Source organism: Octodon degus, unplaced genomic scaffold (genome assembly GCF_000260255.1).
Source record: "Octodon degus isolate 3935 unplaced genomic scaffold, OctDeg1.0 scaffold00116, whole genome shotgun sequence".
NCBI classification, from domain to species: Eukaryota; Metazoa; Chordata; class Mammalia; order Rodentia; family Octodontidae; genus Octodon; species Octodon degus.
In genome coordinates this window covers 3,972,787-3,994,400 of record NW_004524692.1, presented here as the reverse complement: position 1 = coordinate 3,994,400, position 21,614 = coordinate 3,972,787, and the positions used below count along the sequence as shown (strand labels likewise).

The 21,614-nt window shown below is 40.1% G+C and overlaps 1 protein-coding gene across 7 annotated transcripts in view; it reads left to right on the top strand.

Annotated features, from left to right (window-relative positions):
- Positions 1-21,614, top strand: part of Ddr2 (discoidin domain receptor tyrosine kinase 2) — a 169,987-nt gene that overhangs the window by 116,423 nt on the left and 31,950 nt on the right. For all 7 annotated transcript variants that reach the window (XM_023699778.1, XM_023699780.1, XM_023699776.1 and 4 more), the window contains 5 exons: positions 10,767-10,869; positions 12,296-12,527; positions 12,812-12,959; positions 13,340-13,445; positions 21,014-21,197. In XM_023699778.1, coding sequence (XP_023555546.1) covers positions 10,767-10,869; positions 12,296-12,527; positions 12,812-12,959; positions 13,340-13,445; positions 21,014-21,197 — 773 coding nt within the window. The remainder of the gene's footprint in view (positions 1-10,766; positions 10,870-12,295; positions 12,528-12,811; positions 12,960-13,339; positions 13,446-21,013; positions 21,198-21,614) is intronic.

The following is a 21,614-nucleotide window of genomic DNA, read 5'->3' as shown; positions in this document are numbered from 1 at the left end:
CCGGCCCACGCTGCGCCTGGGCTGGGACTGGTTCCCGCCGCCGGCGCAGGGTAGCAGGAAACTCTCTGCACACTCACCGGACCTGGTCTAGGAGTGGGTCTGGGGGCTCCCGGAACTCGGCAGAAAATCCTACTCGGCGAGCGGGGTGGGGGAGGCACTGCGGAGTGGTGGGGGGGCGGCCTGAGTGGCTGGGAGAGGGTCCGGCCCACGCTGCGCCTGGGCTGGGACTGGTCCCGCCGGCACAGGGTAGCAGGAAACTCTCCGCACACTCACCGGACCTGGGCTAGGACTGGGTCTCTTGATGCATTTTTCTAAATTGATGCTATCATTACTGGATTTCATCTAACTTAATAAGCTTCTGCCTCTTAAGTGCACATCATTGCTATCTAGATAAAAAAAAAAAAAAACAACCAAAATATCCTACCAGCTAAACTAGGACACTGCTTGTCAGAGTTCCATATTTTGGAGATGTTAATAAGTAAAAATGGGAAATATGGTGCTGAACTTTTCTTTCCATGACCTGTGAAAATTCTTGTGTCCCTTAATTAATGAATAGGGAATGCAAATTCTTGAAGAAGGAGCATGCTAGTGTGCTTAAGGAGCAGGAATGACATAGGGTAAATGTCATAGGGGAATGAAACTCCCAACCTGAAAGATACCTGGGATGAGTTTGTGTTCTCTAAAATCGAAGAATGAATTTTAGGAATAAACAGAGGTTAAGAGCAGCATATTTATTTGGGGGAAGGAAAGCTTCTGTCTGAGAGGGACAGGAGGGGGACCTGAGTGGATTGTCTCCAGGAAGCTGTCTGTTACAGAGACTTTTATGGAGTAAAGCCATGTGATGAGGTAGGTCTAATGTGGAAACCATGGAGAATTGCTTAGGTAGGCATGAGGTGGGACAAAACTTTGGTCAACCAATGAGATTAAAAGCACCATTGTTCAGGTAAAATTGATTAAATCCAGGACCAAATGGGAAAGGAAGTCACGTAGCAAGTAGGCATGAATACAGAACAGGAGTTTATCTGGTAGCCAGCCAGTAGCAGGCAGATTAGTGACTCTTCCTGGCTTCCTCAAGGTGATGATCAATCCTGGATGCTTATCTTTAGGGAGGTAAACATTTGTTTGATCTTTGGTCTCTAGGTCTGGCCCACAGTGGAAGCATCTGTCTCTCTCACAGTTGAACCGTATCTTTAGTGCTGTCTCCTTGAGGGCCTGCTCCTGTCTGACTGCCTATAATATTTCTATCTAATTTAGCTGCCTACCCCAGGAAGGCTGATGGAGAGTGTGGAGTGGGGTCGAGGTCCAAGACAAAAAGTGGACAGCTTATGCATAGTCCTGGAGACAATGCAAGGAATCTGATTTTTTTGAGTGACATGGGAAATTATTGAAGGACTTCAAGCAGATGTATCATATGGCTTGACTCACATTTTGAGACATGTGAGGAAAGATGGATAAAGGGAACTGGTTAGGAGGTGATTGTACTATTCTTGATGATAAAAGACATGACTTGGCTTACAGTGGCAGTGAAATAGAGGAGGGAAGAAGTAGATACAATATAGGGATTTTTTTAGTCAACAGGATTTCCTGTCAGCTGAAGGAACGGGTACAGGTTGTAGACGAAGTCAAGAATGGCCTCAAGATTTTTAGATTGAATCAGTGGAAAAATAAAGCTGGATGAAACAGAAAAGAATGAGAGATGAGCTTTACAGGGAGTCCATGTTTTATTCAACTGTATTATTATGCCTAATCTGTATCTGTCTCTAAGGGTTACCATTATTTTTCAAATATTTTCAAGCATCCATTTTCTCCCCTGTATGAGCACTGAGACATGAAAATGAATAAGAGGCAGTTTTTGCCTCGAAATGTTTGCTATTAATAGAGGAAAAGAACCTTCCCCCACTAGATAATTGTAAGGCAATATAACGGAGATGTAAAAATGTCAGAAAACAGAGGAAGGAAATATCTGTTGGAACTCATACTTGACATGCTCAAATATGCTTGCTTTAGTTGAGTACCAGATTATTATCACGTGAAAGGAGAAGGCTAGTAAAGTAACGGGAGCTGATTTTTCAATTTGCACCTCAAGCAATCTTCACAATAAGTGTGCTCCTTACTGAAGTTCACCTGTGCACTCTCTCTTTGCCTTGCCCTGAGTATCCTCCCCTCTGGGAGTCACCTGCCCCACTACTTCCCTTTACTCAGTCTTAGCTGAGAGTTCCTTTATCCAGGGAGACTTCCTTGATGCTTTACAGAAATCAGCCTATTCTGTTTCCATACTTCTTTTCTCTTCATAGCAAATGCCATCTTTTCTCACATACATATTTGCTTACTTTCTGTTCCACAGACTAGGATGTAAGCTCTCTGACAAAAGACACTTTTTCTGTTTTGTGTACTGCTGCATCCTTACCATGTTCAATAAATTATGGAATGAATGAATGAATTAATAAACAAAGAATGAAAATAAACTGTCAATTTGGAAACTAAACAGCCAGCAATAAGGGAGGTATGACTGGAGAAAAGATTGGAGGGAAAAAAACAAATATCAGCTCCAGAACAGGGAAGCTGCAGGGAGCGGTGCTCCTAGCATTCACAGTGCTTCTGTTGCAGGCCAGCCTCCTGGGAAAAGCAGCCTGCACCTGGCCACTCTCCTGGGTAAAGCAGAGTGGTGGTGTGGCACATAAGGAAAAAATTTGGACTGGGACAGAAAAGTATAACCTAAATCAAATCTCTACTACTTAGTAGCTGTGGGCCTTCTTCTGGATTCTGCCTATATATTTGGAAGACCATTGTGTGTGCCTTATCTGCCACATGAGGCTATTATAAAGCTAAAAAAGGGTAGGCAAGAAATGACATCTTAAAAATTGTTAAGAACTCTATTTTCAAGGTCAAGATGGCAATGGGGGACACTATGACATAGATTACAGCCAAAGGAACTGGGAATACCTGTCCCAGGCAGTAAGGTCTTAGCCCCAGGAAGTCCTTTATATCTAAATAATGAGAAGACAGTAGCAAAGGGACAAAAATCTATTTATTAGTAACTAGGTTTAGGTTCCAAATGTCAATTCAAAAGTTCTGGTAAATTGGACTGGGGCATGGATTGTAGGTCCAAGACTTCCAGAGGTTTCTGCTTGCTCATAAAGACACTGATGCCAAGAAGAGCACATAGCACCACCAGTACGATGCGCCATCAGCCTGAAGGAGGAGAATGTCAGAATGGCCCCGGAGGCTGGTGTGGGTTCAACTGCATGGGGAGACAGAGCACAAGAGAAGCTGACTTAGTTTGGAAACTGTATCCACTTAATTCATTGATGACTTTGGTCTTACTGGCATCTGGTTCCTCATCTTTTCTCTTCCTTTCAACATCACTTCGCAGAGAGTTTGGAATTTGAAAAGCTATCCCTTCAAATAATTCCCATTTGTGCTTGTGTTTTGAATAAGAATAAACAAGACGATCATTCCAAGGTGCCAGAAAATGAGGTCTTTTGATCCAGAGATGATAAAAGTGATGTGGGGCCAAGCATTACAAACTCACACACCCTTGGACAGGCAAAGAAAGGGGAAAGAGGCGTCAGCCAAATGGAGGCATTGGCTGAGGGGATGGAGCAACTGGTTAAGAGAGCGGGCAGGCTGCTGCCCACACAACAAAGAGAGCTTGGGGTGGGCTAAAGGCCGCTACTTTTCACCAATGGCATGGTTCTAAAAACATGTGTCTTCTTGTGATGAACTTAGAACATCGTGGACATGGTCAACTAGTTCCAGAGACTAGAGTTTTATGTATCTGGCACCATTATTCTGCATAAAACATCCTGATCTTATGTTGCTGGGCTCACAGGCAGTCAGGTTTTCTCCAAAACTGCTGGGTTACACTTACAGCTGGTGTCATTGTCTTGCAAAATACCCTGGATTTATGATAGTGTTGGTAAACTTTCTGAGCTTAAGCTGCTAAAAAAGCACAAGGGTGGGAGAGAAGAAATACGTAATACTTCCAATACACAAAAGATCAAGCTTTATTATGGTAGTCTTGGTCAAAACCCATCATAGTCTTGGTCAAAACACCGATTATTTTTAAAAATGATCAACTTGTCTAGATGCAGAATTTAGTAAAATCTGACTTGAGGATCACGATTAAGGCAAAAAAATATGAAGACAAAAATGTCAATTTTATCCCATTTATCACCCATCAGACCTATGTAGGCCCAAGTCAGGAGTCAGTATTTTAGCAAAATCATCCTGTAGGTCCCAGGCAAGTAACCAAGGCAACTGTTGTCATAGCCACAGGTCAGAGGTGCTAGCTACAGCAAAGCGAGTGGTAAGCTCAAAGTGCTGCCCCGTTGTGTGATCTGCACAGTTAATCTCTTTAAATCAACTAAAAAAAAAAAATACATTTGGATGGCTGATTTAGGTTTTTTTGTAATGATTTCTTCTCATTTCATGCAAACATTCAGATTTGTAGTTCTATCAGGGTCTTATGATGGATCTGTTGAAACATGCCCTGTTAAAAACCTAACAGCTGACTGCACCCAGGAGTGTATCTCACCATCACAGCCTTCTGCCCCACACTATCCCACCATGGTGGTCCCTAACTGGTTCACTACATTTTCATGCTAATCTTTTGGTTCAAATCCAACTTGGAAGATGTAATGGGTGGCCAATGTAGAAGTGTTATGGTGAAGTGGCCACATTTCCTGCCAGAGCTGCTTGTGTAGAGTTTGCTTAACCACAGTATCTGGAAGTAACTTCTAGTCCTTGGCCCGGAACTGTCATTGCCTTTCCTAGGAGCTTTACCAGACATGGCAAAAGTGAGAGGTTCTTCTACTTCTCATTCATCATGATTGTATTTAATTTCTTCATTTCCCAAGCCCATGATGTTTTAGCAGCGTAGTAGCTTTGTCTCTGGGTGAGGCATGGTCAGCATATTCACACAAAACCTCTTTCCTCTTGATGTTTAGCTACCTCTCTAGGTGTTGTCCAGGAAATAGCATATAGTACATGTTATACTGCAATTGGTTTGCCTCAATGTCCCTTTATCTTAGGTACCTTGTCACAGCTGAGTCACAATATCAACATCCACAACCTAAAGGAGGAAAGCTTTATTTTGGTTTGTGCTTACAGTCCATGGCTGGCCAGCTTCCAAGCAGAATGCATAGTAAATGGGAACAATGGAGGAAAAACTCTTCATATCATGGTGGCCAGGAAGCGAGGAGAGAAGGGAAGGAGCTGAGGAGAGAGAGACACACTTTAAATCGTGCTCTGAATGACCCCCTCTAATCAGGCATTCCCTCCCGAGAGCAAGTCAGCTCTAAGCCCCCATGGTCAGTCCTGTCAGCAAGCCCTGCCTCTGAGCACATGAGATCTTTGGGGTCATTCTTTCCTAAGCCATCACCCCTTCCTTGTAAGCCTGGGAGGGTTCAGCTTTCTCCATCATCTCAATCTAACCTTGCAGGCCTGAACGAAGTTAGACTTTTTAGGAAGCTATTTCACTTTAAGCAATTTATTTGTGTCCTGTAAACATAAACCCAACCTTTGGATGAAGAAACATAAAGGTTTTGGTTACCTACTTTGCAAAGGGAAGTTTAAATTCAGGTAGACTAGTTTAACCCGGTTACATTTTGCCCCCTTTCTTGGTCAAGAGAGAAAGAGGGAGGATGCTCTTATAGATCTGGGTCTAGCAAAGTGTCTCAGCTTACCAGGTGTGGATCTATGAAGTTTGAATTCATCCCAATGTGCCTGGCTTGGATCTGGCTGCTGTGCCCCTTTGGCAAGATGTTCTGCTCCTGGATTAGCTGGGTGGTTCTGGCCCTAGGCTCTCCGCAGGGACTTCAGCTGCACAGTTTAACACCAGGCCTGTATGCCGGGCCTGGGCTGGTTCTGGAGGGGTCCGGAGGGTCCTGAGGGCACGGTGGAAGCAGGAAGTTTAAATTCAAAAGTTAAAATCTCAATATTCTTGCAAAAGTTTTCTGTTTTAAAAGCAGCTTTATTGACATACAAATAATACAGAGTAATGACACATACTTTTTTTTTTTTTTTTTTTGGCAGAACCAGGGATTGAACTCAGACCCTTGTGCTTGCCAGAGAAGTGCTTATTCTACTGAGACATGTCCCAGGCCCATTGGCACATGCTTAAGATGCATGACTTGATAAGTTTTGACATTTTTATAGTTTAAACCCATGAAATAATTACCACCAAAATTTGCGCTATGCCCCTTTGGGATTCCTTTGGCCTCTCTAATGTCCCCCAGGAAACCACTGATGTGTTTTCTGTCACAGTAGGTTGACTTGTTCATTTTCTGGAATTATATATAAATGGAAGCTTATAATATATACTCTTTTGTCTGTTTTCTTTCATTCAGTACAATTATTTTGAAATTTATTCATACTATAGCATGTGGCACTAGTTCATTCCTTTTTGTTGCTGAATGGTACAAGTAGGACTAGAAGGAGGATGGTGAAATACATAGGGTATAAAATACAGTCAACTTAAGGGAAATTATTATTCCCATAAGAACACGACGTGAGAACTGTTTGCTTAACAAGATCTTTTAAGTGTAACATACAGCATTGTTAACTATAGGCACAGTGCAGCACAGCAGATCTCTATAGTTCACTTATCTTGTTTGACTGAAACTTATACCTGTTTTAATAGCAAATTTCTATTTCCTCTCCTTTCAGCCCCTGGTAACTGTCACTCTAATCTCTGTGCCTAGGAATTTGGTTATGTAAGACATTTCATCTTTATTGGAACTATACAGTCTTGGTCTTTCTTTGATTAGCTCATTTCATTTAGCATAGTGTCCTTTAGGTTCATCTCTGTTTTTGTAAATTGCACAATTTCTTTTTTAAAAGCTGAATAATATTTTATTTTGTGAGTAGCCCACAAGTTCTTCACTTATTCTTCTGTTACTATTTAGGTTGTCTCCATGTCTTGGCTATCATGAACATGAAAGTTCAGATCCTAATTTTGATTGTTTTGGGTATACAGTTAACCCAGAAAAAGAATTGGTGGGTCATGCGGTAGCTGAATTTGTAAGTTTTGATGTACCTTCATACTATTTCCATAGTGGATATATCACTTTACATTCCCACTAGTAGTGTACAAGAGTTCCAATTTCTCCACATCCTCACCAGCACTCTTTATCTTTTGTATCTGTTGATGATAGTGATCTTGACAGATCTGAGGTGATGTGTCCTTGCAGTTTTGAGTTGCATTTCCCTAATGATTAGAGATGCTGACCATAGTTACTGGTCATTTGTGTACTTCATCTCTCCTTCCTTTTCTTCTACTACCTCTTCCTTCCTACCTCTGGTCTCTGGTACCTCGTCTTTCTTCTTCACTTCCTCCTCCTCTTTCCTCTTCCTCCTCTTCTTCTCTATCTCCTTTCCCCCCTCTTTTACTCCTCCCTCTCCATTTCTCCTTCCCTCCTTTTCTTCCCCCTTCTTCCTCTTCTCCTTCTCCTCCTTCTTTTGCTTCTTCTCACTTTCCCACATCCTTTCCTCCACCTTATAATCTTTTGTTTTATTTTGATTTGGTTTAGTATTGGGATTAAAACCAGGTTCTTTACATTGAGCTATACCCCATTTATTTTTTTAAAATTTTGAGACAAAAAAATTTCTAAGTTGACAAAGCTGGGCTGGACTTGTTGTCCTACTGCCTCAGCCTCCCAGAGAGCTGGGATTACAAATAAGAGTTGTCATGCTGGTCTTATGTCTTCCTTAAAGAAATGTCTATTTTATTTTATATTTTTTTACTTTATTTTTTTCCATAATTTTATTGAGAAACAAATAGCAATGAGACAGTTTCAAATCTTATTAATAGGGCAGTTTTGATAATTAACACATTGCATATTGTTGTCTTAGTGGTTATTCATTGTACAAGATGCAGACATGATATCCTATTTAAAAACATTATTAGAATAAACCTTTCTATACAATGAATTAAGATAATGTGGCTGTATATCTATCCTAACTATTTTGAATATACAGATACAAAATGGTCATTCATTTGTATCCCCTTTTTTGTTTAGTTTTATCATTTAAATATTATAATGTGTGAATTCAGCAAAATATTCCAAAATAGTCCAGTAGTACATAATAATAGTGGGTTTTCCATAATACTGGCAATGTCAGAAGTTGTTGACTTGAGCCTTTTACAGCTCAGCATATTAATATGGTTTTACTTTTTTTGAGTAAGATGATTTATTTATTTATTTATTTTCCATAATTTTATTGAGAAACAAATAGCAATGAGACAGTTTCAAATCAAATTGGTAGGACAGTTTCAATAATTAAAACATTGCATATTCTCTTCCTAGTGGTTATTTGCTGTACAAGATGCAGACATGATATCTATTTACAAACACTATTAGAACAAATCCCTCTATTCATTAAGAGAATGTAACTATATATCTATCCTAACCATTTTGAATACACAGATACAAAATGGACATTCATCTGTATCCCCTTTTTTGTTTAGTTCCGTCATTTGTATATTATAGTTGTGTGAACTCAGCAAAATATTCCAAAAGAGTCCAGTAGTCCATAATAGTATTGGGTCTTCTGCTTGACTGGCAATGTCAGAAATTGTTGACCTGAGTCCCCTACAGCTCAACATAACAGTATGGCTTTACTTCTTTTACTTCATTTTTATACTTTTCTGCTGGATGGTTAAGACCAAGGTAAAGCAGGACCTATCCAACAAGAGTTTAGATTTTGGGTCTGATAAGATCAGTCAAATCCCCTCCAGACTTATCCTGAAACCCTGTACCACAGTTTGTAGATCCTTTGTCAGTGTCAGTCATGTGGATGAGTCACAGCCATGGCTTGACCAATTCACTTTCTGTGAAAGCCTGAGAGAATGTTTTCTCTCCATGTGACTCTCCTTAGGCACATTCTACATCATCAATCACTTTCCTCTGTGGCCCAATAATCTCCTTGATCAGAAAAAGGACATGGGAGAAATGTCTATTTTAGCCTTCAACTTTTTTTGAGAGAAGGGGTGCCAGGAACTGAATCCAGGGCTCTGAGTTTGCCAGAAAGGTGCTGTACCACTGAGCTATATCCTCAGCCCCCTTCACTTATTTTTAAAAATAATTTAAATTGGGTTATTTGGTTTCTGCTATTAGTTTGCAAGAGCTCCTTCTGTATTTTAGATATTAACCCCTATCAAATATGTGGCTGGAAAATATTTTTTGCCATCCCAAAGATTTTTACTTTGGTAATTGTTCTATTTATTTTTTGTAAAAATTGTTCAGTTCAGTGTAGCTCTACCCATGTCTGTTTTTGTTACTTATGTTTTTGGTATCATATCCAGGCTATTCTGTTTTCTTCCAAGAGTTTTAGTATTTCAGGTTCTGCATTTAAATGTTTGATCTATTTTGAGTGTGTGTGTGTGTGTGTGTGTGTGTGTGTGTGTGTGTAACATAAAGTTCCAGCTTTATTCTTTTTCAAGTGAATATCAGGTTTTGGCAGAAGTTTGTTGACAAAGCCATTGTATTTCTACTGCATTTTTGGCCCCCTTATTAAAGATGATCAGTTGATACTATATGTATGATTTTATTTCTAACTTCTCTATTTTGTTCCATTTATCTACATGTCTGCTTTATTGAAATACTATTTTAACTGCTTTAGTTTGTAGTATATTCTGAAATTTGGAGTATCATACCTCTCGCTTTGTTATTGTTTTGCAAAATTGATTTGGCTATTCAGGGCCTTTTGGAATTTCATGTGAATTCTAGAACTTTAATTTTTTTCTGTAAAAATGCTATGGAGATTTTGAAATGCCATCAGTTCTGAATCATTTTAAATTGTTTTGCTCTTATTTTCTTTCTCAAAGTGAATTCTATTTTACTGCTTTGCCTTTTTTTTTTTTTAATTCCATGGAACACATTCTAAAATTGGTGCTTATCTGAAATTCAGATTTAATTAGGTATCCTGTATCTTACCTGGCAGCCCTATATCCTGAGAACTCCAGTTCTCTAGAGCTCTCTGGACTCATTGTCTCTTCAATTCAGGGAATTTTCCAATCTCTGCTGAATTCTCACCTGCTTATTCTGTAACTGGACCCTCACAGCAGTAACCTGACTCAATAGAAGGGCACATAGTTGTGTCCTGTCTCTCAGAAATTGCTGTCCTTACTTTGTCTGATGTTCATTATGTCATATACTTTGTCTTGTTGTTGTTTAATATAAGAGGGTAAATCTTGTCTCTGTCACTCTATCTTAATTGAAAGTAGAAGTTGATCCCTAGAGCTTATTATCTTGGTCCAAGGGCCAGACATGGTGCTATGCTGGCCAAAAAATTTAGGTGGAATCTTCTTGTGCACGAGTTTGTTGGTTTATTTCATAGTGTCATACAATCAGCTATCTACAAAGAAAAGAATGCTGTGGGTCACAGGGCTACCTGATGATTATGGCTCACTAGTGTTACAAAATTAGTTAGAAATGCATATCTGCTATTCAGGTAAAAAGGATGGGCCATTGGGTTTGTTATCAAATAAAATGATAAATTAACACATTATGCTCATTATTTGTGAGAGTTTGGACCAAAATATAAGTTTGGCTGAGGGTCAAATCTTGGAACCTAATTGATCTGGGGAGTCAGAGACATGAGGAAAAATATGATAAAGGCAGGGTGGTCAAACAGAAGCCCTTGAGGGAAAATTTAGAATCTCCTACTTCCTGTTCAACAATTGGTTATAGTCTCCCTAGAGGACTCTGGAAATAAAAATAAAAGAATGTTTTCTCTTCTGTCTTGGATTTCTTTTGGTGCAGCTATATGCCGCTATCCCCTGGGCATGTCAGGAGGCCATATTCCAGATGAGGACATCACAGCTTCCAGTCAGTGGTCGGAGTCCACAGCAGCCAAATACGGAAGGTGAGATTGGCTCTCTCAGGAAAGTCTGGATTTTGGGTCATTATAACTTTTAGGATGCAGACGCCTGATTCAATCAGCTAGTGAAGAGAGATGGTACTGGTCAGAGCTGGTGGAATAAAGGAAAAATGTTAAGTGGGCTTCTCCTGCTCTTCATACTTGCAGAGAGGGAGAACTTGGGCTTGGTTGTGTTGCTGCTCTGACAACCTCATCCCAACCACAGATGCCACAGAGCCACATGCCCACAGTAAATGGATTCAATAATTGGCAGTGAATTCTCATTATCTGACCTTGTTATTGAGGACTGCTGCAGGAAGGAGACCAAAGCAGCAGTAGGGAGAGGTCCAGATGATGTGGGATATTCAGAGTGAGCGGATCTGCTCCTCTTCTTGTGGGTTTCTGTGCAAACAGCACTCGTGCAAAGCATCAAGAGCTTAATCAGACACTGAGTCCTTCAACAAATTTTTCTCCTTTAAACTTCACCCATAAACAGGGCATCGTAGAGTTCTCATGGAAGTATTTCACAGGTCCTCTAAATCAATAAAATCTCAACTCAAAGACTAATCTTGCAATTCATTCCACTTTCTTGGATCTAATTCTTTTGGTGTAAGGTACTATTTTTTTAAAAATAGAATCACCCATAAAGAAAGTGACCTTGGTAAACTTTTCTCATAATATTTACCTTAGTATGAAAGACCAGAGTGATGGTTGGTGAGGTTGGAAGGGAGCAAACAAATGAATGGGTAACATCTGTGAGAAAAGAGAGCATTCCAGGGAAGAGGGAAAGTGGCAAGAGGTTCCCAAAATAAACCTTATACTGATTTCACAATTTTACTCCATAGTAACTCAACCTGGAGGTAATAAAATGAAACCAGATTATTTACTTCTCCCCTGACATGCTCTTAGCCCTTACCCTCATGGTGGATTTGCTGGGTGGCCGTGCCCATCCTGCTGGTTAAAATTCCACTGCACTGCATAGCCCACACGGGAGCTCATAACGTCTCTCCGTCCCCACTCCCACAACTTGATATCCAATCCAGGAGTGACCAGCTGTGTTAGACTGACTTTGAAAACTGGGCAGGGGGGATGGTGAGATGCCTCCGTGGGGAACTGGGCATAGAAAAGTTTTCGTGTCCGTTGAAGTCTCTGAATTAACTTGGAAAAATAAAGTCTTCACATTTTCTGAAGGTTTTCAGCTCCCTGGCGGTGATTCCTTATGGGTTTCATGGTGATTCAGGGGAAGGAAACTGACCAAAAAATATGAAGGGTGAGATCAATCAGAATTCTTCCAGTGGGAAGAACCCCAAACTCTGTTGGTACTCCCAGCTTACACTCTTCCTGCAGCGCAGAACAGCACCTTGTTCTTATCTGGTGAAGAACTCTATGGTCTTATAGTTGCTTCCTCTCTCCCCAACCTTTGGCTGTCAAGGCTGGACTCAGAAGAAGGGGATGGAGCCTGGTGCCCTGAGATTCCAGTGGAACCTGATGACCTGAAGGAGTTTCTGCAGATTGACTTGCATACCTTACACTTTATCACTCTTGTGGGGACCCAGGGACGCCATGCGAGGGGTCATGGTATTGAGTTCGCACCCATGTATAAGATCAATTACAGTCGAGATGGCACTCGCTGGATTTCTTGGCGGAACCGGCATGGCAAACAGGTAGGAAGAAGAGACATCCACTCCCTGGGGGAATCAAGAATAGATTTTGACTTAGGCCAGAAGAACACTAGTTGTGTAGGTATCTATAGGCCTGGCATTCCCTTGTAATCATGACCTAGTTTAAGGGAAGTGACCCAGAGAAGAATAGAAGGGCAGCTAGAGAAGCTGAGTGGATATATTCTGTTCCTTGAATTAAAAGGAGAGGGCATATCAAAAGGGAGATAGGGTAAAGAAGAGTGAACATGATTTTATACCCTCTCTTTTTTTCTTCTCTTTCTCCTTAGGTGCTGGATGGAAATATTAACCCCTATGACATTTTCCTGAAGGACTTGGAGCCTCCCATTGTAGCTAGATTTGTTCGCTTCATTCCAGTGACTGACCACTCTATGAATGTGTGCATGAGGGTGGAGCTCTATGGCTGTGTCTGGCTAGGTAGGTCTCTAGCACAGGGATCTTACAGACCATATGAAAAATATCATGACTGGGAAATAAAGACAATTAAATTAGAAGGGATTGGGATCCGGTACCCTGGAATGAAATTATTATTCCTCTTGGTTAGAGAAGAAGATGGATCACTGTTCATCTATCCTGGGCTTGGTGATTTACACTTGACATTATGCATTTACAGTAACTTCTGCTGGCCACTCCTAAAGTGTGCACTTCAGCAATGCTCTCTGTGCACCTGAATTGCACCCTAGAGGGCACACTGCACAGGTTTGCACCCTGGGAGCTCACGTAGCTCCCTGGAGGTAATCAGAGCAGCAACCGCACCTTGTTCCCAGAGTTACAGACAACTGTGTTTCCTTTGGCAGATGGCTTGGTGTCTTACAATGCTCCAGCTGGGCAGCAATTTGTACTCCCTGGAGGCTCCATTATTTATCTGAACGATTCTGTCTATGATGGAGCTGTTGGATACAGGTAAATTCTGGGGAACTTTGGTCATTACAATGGGAAAACAACTACCAGGAAAAAATAATATTTTATACAGCTTGATTAATTATCAATCCACTTATTGTATTTAATTTCTGTACTAATTACTGCGAGATGATTTAGATGAAGTAAACTCTGTGGTCTTTATTTCCAAGAAACTTAAAGCTGACTTTGGGAAGAGGTAAGCACACAGGAAACAATGATAAATTACTCAAATAAAAGACTAACTTTCATAATGTGATTCAGAAGTGTGAGGGCCAGGGCTGGGGAGATGGCTCAGTAGAATAAGCACTTCCCTGGCAAGCACAAGGGCCTGAGTTCGATCCCTGGTTCCGCAAAAAAAATAAATAAATAAAAATAAATAAATAAATAAATAAAAGTGTGAGGGCCGGCCAAATAGCTTAGCAGATTAAAGCACCTGCAAGCAGGCACAGGGGCTGGGGGTGGGTGTTGGGTCAATCCTCAGACCTATCATCCCAGCCTCACCCCCAGGGCACACTGAGACAGAGATTGAGACTGGGCGTGGTGGTGTGCACCTGTAATCCCAGCTTTTGCGAGGTTGTAAACAGGTGGATCACTACGAGTTCGATCTAGTAGTGAGATCCTGAACACCCTGAAGACCCTTCCCTAAAATACAAAAAAAAAAAAAGAAAAAAAGAAGTGTGGTAGCCATATTTTTGACCTGAAAAACCAGTTGTATTGGCTTAGTTGTGGAAATAAAGGGCTGGAAGAAGTGAAATAATGTTTATAATAAATCAGGCAAATCTAAAAGTTCAGGAAGAAAGGACTTTATAAATAAATAGAGATTTATATATTGTGAAAATTATGGAAATCAGTAAAACTTACGCTAGATAAGGAATATTTCTAAGGAATGACAAAAATTGAAACATGGAGTAAGATGGGTGGAAAGAAACAGAGGAAACAGGGCTGAGCACGGGAATTTTCAGACAGAGGTAGATAATTGATCTGAGATCAACAGAAAGTACCAACAAATATCCCTGAAATAGATCACAGAAGAGTCATGTTGGAGAAGTATGGTTAAATAAGTAGGCATGCGGAGTTTCTATCTCTCCCACTCTAGGCTTTACCAATCTCAACACCACATGAACACTCATATTTCTTAGCTCAGTCCTTATCCAGAAAAACTGAGCCTGAAAGAGAAGTTAAGCCACAGTGAAGGTTAGACCTCATGATGAGGTTTCCAGGGCTTGAGATGTAGAGAAATTATGTGATTACAGAATGCGCATTAGTTGCCATTTTTCCCAGCTGCCAACCCCTGTGTGAAGTCCTGATTTGTGTAGTTCTGTTTCTACCCACTTCCCTTTCATCCACTGCTTTCATCCAGTTACTGCTCTTTCCTATTTTCCTAAACTGTCTTGGCGTATTTTCACTCAGCCACATCCCCAGTTGGAATATACTCAAGGCACTGAGGAAATCAGAGAGTAATTGAATACAGTTCAGGTAACTCAGTCTTTGCTACTCAGCTGTTGCTCTGCGAAAGGAATTTGACTGGGCATTGTAGGCATTCAAAGGCAATAATTTGTTGACCTTGACTTCAGTCAAATCAATGACTGTAGTCATTGACCCTGTCTCAAAAAAAAAAAAAAAATCTCTAAAAGGCTGAAATAATCTTAACCATTTCCTTGTAACTCACACATTTGACATACAGACTGTTCTTGTTATAAACTTCAGAGGTACCCTTGCTTGAGGGTACTAGAAACTCTTCTTTTGGGAGACTCCTAATGGGTCTCCTATAGCTTGTGCGACAGAGCTGCGTGTTTCATGAGGTGAGTTCTTGCCCTGTTCCTCCATAAAAAGAAGAACTTTTATGTTCATCACATAGACAAATTAATATAAGTACACTTCTTGTTGGTGGTTGACTAGCCAAAACGGTGACACACTGATCATCACGTACTCAGCTTCAAAATGCCCAGAGTCTGGAAAACAACAGCTCAGAGAGAATCCAAAGGATGTTCAGGGCACACAGGAACCAAAATGGAGCTGACAGTGGAGAAGAAGACAATAGGATTCGTTGCTTCAGAGGCAACAGCTCACCCCCGCAGCTCCGAGACTGAGCACTGTGACCAGAGCAGATTCAGCAAAAGCAACTTTGCTTCATTCTGGGAGGCTGAGGACAGACCTGGACCAGGAGAGCCTTGTACAGTCAGAGGTAGCCGTGAGGATGTGAGTCATTCAGTCACCTGAGTGTCCCCACAACAGCTGCTGGTGAGTGAACTAGAAAGGCACCTGGCACACAGACTCTCTGAGGTCTAGCAGTATGAGGACAGGGCTACCAATCCATTCTATTTTAGAAGGCTCAGGACTTAAAATGCAGAGCAGAACCGCTCTAGGGTCACTTCACTGTTAATGTCTTTGAGTGGAAACAAGGAAGGGCTGTGCAGTCACAGCAGAGTAAGCAGCTGGACAGCAGACTGGGGGATATTTTACAGAGCAGTAGGATCTGGAGCCACTCACACTCCATTCCACCAGAGGCCACAAGCCAGTCTTAGCCTTAGCGATAGTAAACTGGAAGCAGCTTGTTGCTCTACAATCAGCAGCACAAGCAAGCAAGTGGCCTTGGGTGGTGATAGGACAAGGGCACTCTTCCTGCCCTATGTCCACTCACGAGCAGAGTCTGTGCTGTGGCCTATCAGTCCCACATCCAGCAGTAGTCCTACTGCAGATTTGGTGGAGTTACTCAGTACACACTATGGCTCTGACTAGGGAACTAACAGAACTGGGGGCACTAGAGGAATTTTTATTGAGGGGTGATTGTTTAGGTTTTGACTGTAATTATTTGGTTTGTTTTTTTCTGTCCTCTCTCTTTCCTCAATTGTACTTCTTGTTTTTCTGATATGTACATGGGAATGAAAATTATCTCTAGTCTTTCTGGTTCATTTCAATATTTTCTTGCTTTCTGCTTCATTCTTCCTCTCCTGTCCCCTTTTCCAGCTGCCCAGGATATAAGTGATCATCCTTTATCCTTCAGCCTTGCTTGCACTATGTTTCTCTTTAGTTATTGCTTGGCTTTGTACTCTATCCCTCCTGAATTCCCCTTCCCCACAGGTGAAACTCACTGTGTACAATTTCTTTGTCTGTGTTACAGGTTGTTATATAACTATACATCTTGCCCCTTGGGCTAGAGATATCAAATTGGCAATTACCACAGATTGTCAGTTTTTAGGCTCGCTGACTATACTACTTTATCTAGGATGCTATACTTATGATAATTAGTAATTAACCTTCGTGTGATGACATTGTGATAATCTGGGGTCAGAATCATCCTCATAGGCCAGTACCAAAGGTCTGGGTGCTGAGCCAAATAGATAGCAACTCCTTGTCCCTAATAAAGCAGAGAGATAGGACCTTGGGACAGACACAAAGACCAACTGCCAGTTATACCTAGGAGACATCTTGGCAGAATATTTTCTAGAGAATCCCTGATACCAGTGATAAAGCTACCTAACATAAGAAAAATACAAATGTCAATACAGAAAACAAATTCAATTAAGAAGATAGAAATGGTAAGATACAGTCCTAGGTTTCCAGTCCACATAAGACATATCTGAGGAATAATGAGATACAGTAAAACAGAAGTCATTCTGAATCTTCTGGAATGACAGCAGCAGAAATAAAAAGTATATGAGTTTATAGAAGAAGCAAAACCCAGGGGCCAGGGTTTGATTCTCAGCAGGCCATGCTGGCTCTGCCCCTGGGGCAGGCTGAGACAACTAAGACTGGGCATGGTGGCATGAACCTATAATCCCAGCACTTGGGAGGCTGAAAGCAGGAGGATCACTGTGAGTCTGATCTGTGTAGTAAGACCCTCTAGGCCCTGTACTAAATACATAAAAAAGAAGCAGAACCAATAATTTCACAGGTTAAAAAAAGAGATGACAACTATAATAAAGGACTCACTCAATAAATCTAGAGTAAACATAGATTAAAAAAAATAGAGGAGCATAGAAAAATAATGGAAATCATGAATACCCAACATCAGAAAGAAATAGAATCCATGAAACAGATTCAAGCAAATATCCAGTAAGTTAAAAATTTCATTTAAAGTTTGCAAAATTGTATGAAAAAAGTAGATTTCTCAAGAAAAACTCTTAAGGAGAGCGTGGAGAGAAACATTTCAAGTTCTAAAAGAAAATAACTTTCAACCTAAACTGACATGTCTTTCAACATTTTCTCTCAGTGTTAATGGAAAAATAAAATACTTCCATGACAAAGAATAACTGAAAAAACTTACGACAACAAAACCACTTCTTTTTTTTTTCCAGCATGCAGGACCAGGGATTGAACCCTGATCCCAGTGCTTGCCAAAGCAGGCAATTAGTCCACTGAGCTATCTCACTGGTCCCAACCAAACCATTTCTACAAAAAGGTTTGAAGGATATTCTGGAAGAGATAATAAAGACCACAACTCCAAGGATACTTGTAGAAAGAAGTCACCAGGCAGGGCAAGCAATTAAACAGAGGAAAAGACAGGGAACCACTAACAGGAAAATAATATGACAAGGACAAGCCAATGCCTATCAGTTTTAACCATCAATGTAAATGGTCTCAATTTACCAATCAATAGAAATAAACTGGCAAATGGATCAAGAAATAAGATCCAACAATATGGCACATTCAAGAAACACATTTAACTAAAAAGAAATTCATAGACTGAAAGTCAAAAGATGGGAAGTAATACTCCATGTCACAGGAAATTAGAAAAATCAGGAGTAGTTGTTCTATTTGCAGACACTGTGAACTTTGAGTCAAGACTGACCAAAAGAGATGAAGAAGGTCACTACATACTTGTTAAGGAAAATCTTCAAGAAGAAGAGACAGCAATCATAAATATATATGCACCAAATACAGGTGAATCCAGTTATATAAAATAAATACTAATGAACATAAAAAATCAAATAAACACTAACACTATTGCAATGAAGGATCTGAATAGCTCCTTGACACAAATGGGTAGATCAATTAGATGAAAAAATTAACAAAGAAATATCAGAATTGAATTGAACTTGTGAAAACAATGGATGTAGTTGATGTCTACAGAGTGTTCACCCCACAACACTAGAGTATACATTCTTCTTGGTGTGACATAGATTCTCCAAATAGACCACATACTAGATCATAGAATATGCATAAGTAAATACAAAGAAATTAAAATTATCCCATGCATATTATCTGACCATAGTGCAATGAAATTGGAAATCAATGGTAAAGGAAAGCACAGGAGCTCAATAAACGCATGAAAATGAAGTAACATCTTACCAAACAGCCAGTGGGTCACTGATGAAATTAACGGAGAAATTAAACAGTACCAACTATTAAATGATGATAAAAATAAAATATATTAGAACTTAAAGAATACAATAAAAGCAGTGTTGGAGCAAATTAATGGCAGTAAACTCTCACACCAGGAAAATAGAACAAGCTGAAATCAACAACCTAATGTTGAATCTCAAACTTCTGGAAAACAATTAGCACGTCAAGCCCAAAGACAGTTCAAGGGAGGAAATCATACAGATTGGAGCATAAATTAATGGAATTGAGACTCAGAAAGCAGTACAAAGAATCAATGAATCAAAGAGTTGGTTATTTGAAAAAATAAATAAAATTGACAAATGCTTAATCTTATCAAGAGAGGAAATAAAAGACTTAAATTCATGAAAACAGTAATAAATAGAGTGAAATCACAATGGATACTTTGTAAATCCAGAAGGTCACCAATACCTAATTTGTGAACCTTTACTCTAATGAGATGGAAAATACATGAGAAATAGATTTCTAGTTACATATGAATTACTAAAACTGAATCAAGAAGACAATTTCTAAGTAAGCTAAAATCTGTCAGTGAAATTGAAATTTAAAACTAAAAATTAAAAACTCACATACAGCCATAAAGGATAAAATCGAGACATTTATGGTGAAATAGATGCACCTTGAGACCATACTTTTTTTTAATATATCTAATATAGGGTCTACAGGGTCTCACTACATAAATTGGACTCGAAGTGATTCTCTTGTTTTCGGCCTTTCAAGCACTGAGATTACAGGTGTGCACCAGTACGCCCAGTCTCAGTCGCTGTCTCAGTGCTGGGGCTGGCATTGCATGCAAGGGATTGAACCCCAGCCCCTGTGCTTTGCCTAAGCAGGTGCTTTAGTCTGCTAAGCTATCTGGCCAGCCTGAGACCACACTCTTAAGTGAAATAAATCAGATACACATGTATAAATATCACATTGTTTCTCTAATGTGAGAAACTGAAACTGTAGAACCACAACATATAATAGATATTGTGATATAGGAAGAGTTTGTTTAGAAGTAAAGGAAAAATGGGGGAAGGGGAGGAAAGGAAAAGAAAAAAATGAGGGACAAAGGGTTAAAATGGAGACAAAATTTTGTAAATAAGAAGGGGAAGAAGTGGGGGGGGAGGGGAGGGAAATGGGAGAAAAATAAAAGAGGAACTGAGACATGTCATGTATAGGTACAACTTCCAAAGGAGATGATCATTGTGTGTACATAAACTATATCAATACACTTAATAATAAAAACCCATGAGTAATCTTTTATCCCCTCCAGGAATCAGACATACTCAGCCCGTTAATCAGCCTTGTGTTCAAAATTGGAAAAGGCTGCCAAGCTGGAAAAAAAAATTCACATCTAAAATCTGAGACTCACATAAAAGCTCTGCATTTTACTCCATGGATAGTGGATAGCTTTCTACATATTTATTTAAAAGTAATCATATATTAGTTCTTTAAATTCAACAGGGATCACTTTTTCTTCTGCCTTTAGTTAAATTGGGATTTTTGGAAGTCTCAGGTAGAGTAGAGAATGAATGGCTTCTCTGAAATTAATTCACTTTGCAGAAGGGAAAGGGGTCAAGAGTTGGAGGGAGTGGGGAGAAAGAGCAGAGGAAAGGGATGCCAGAAGAATTAGCACATGTTATATACGTGTACCAACTCCTCATGATGAAGGTAATCATTATGCACTGAAAACACTTAGTAATAAAAATAAAAATTAAAAAATAAAATTATTTCACTAAACTATGACAACATGCTGTCTGAGGAGAGTCTGAAAAATGTTCCAATGAGCATTGAGAACATTTATTTAGTGATAGGGTAAGTGCTTTCAGTGTTTTCATTCACTCTTTCATTAATTTACTAATGAATTAATTTATCAGGTGTATTTGATATTATTGATTCATGTATCAAGACATTATATTCGGTGTGGAAGAGTAGGCAGAGTTTGTATAGATTATGGAAGTTTTCATATGAAAAATAGAACATTGTTTAAGTGTTTTGCCACTAATGTGCTAAGCATTAAACATTTTGTAAAATTAATTTATATAAAATTCTTAATTCTTTCTTGATGCTTGGGAAAAAGAAATGAGTTACTATACAGTACATTCTATTTTCTATAATTCTTCAACATCTAAGATAATCAGCTCTTTAAAAACCCAGGGTGAAGTAGCTGGGTCAAAGCTCTTCATGAATTCACGGCTAACTCCGCATTCCTCTCTCTTTTCCTTCTCTCCTGGCATGAGTAGCATGACCGAGGGACTAGGTCAGCTCACAGATGGGGTGTCTGGCCTGGATGATTTCACGCAGACACATGAATACCACGTGTGGCCAGGCTATGACTATGTGGGCTGGAGAAATGAGAGTGCCACCAACGGCTACATTGAGATCATGTTTGAATTTGACCGCATCAGGAATTTCACTACTATGAAGGTCAGTGGTGGAAATTCTTCAAGGCCAAAGCATAGCAAATGAACGAAAAGGTACAGTAGGAAGACCCCTGAGTGGACATCAGCAGAACCAGATTCAAATATACATTCCAGTATTAGCTACCTGTGTTTCATGATTCTTCATCTCTAAGGGCTTGCTTCTTCATTTGTTTTTCTCTCTCTTTCTCCTCCCCTCCCATCCCCATCTGTAACCCCATCCTCTTTCTCTCCTCCTCCTCCTCCTCCTCCTTCTCCTCCTCCTTCTTCTCTTTCTTCTCCTCCTCCTTCTTTTTCTCCTCTCCTCCTCATCCTCTTTGTCCTCGTCATCCTCGTCCTCGTCCTCGTCCTCGTCCTCCTCCTCCTCCCCCTCCTCCTCCTCCTCTTCCTCTTCTTCCTCCTCCTCCTCCTCCTCCTCCTCCTC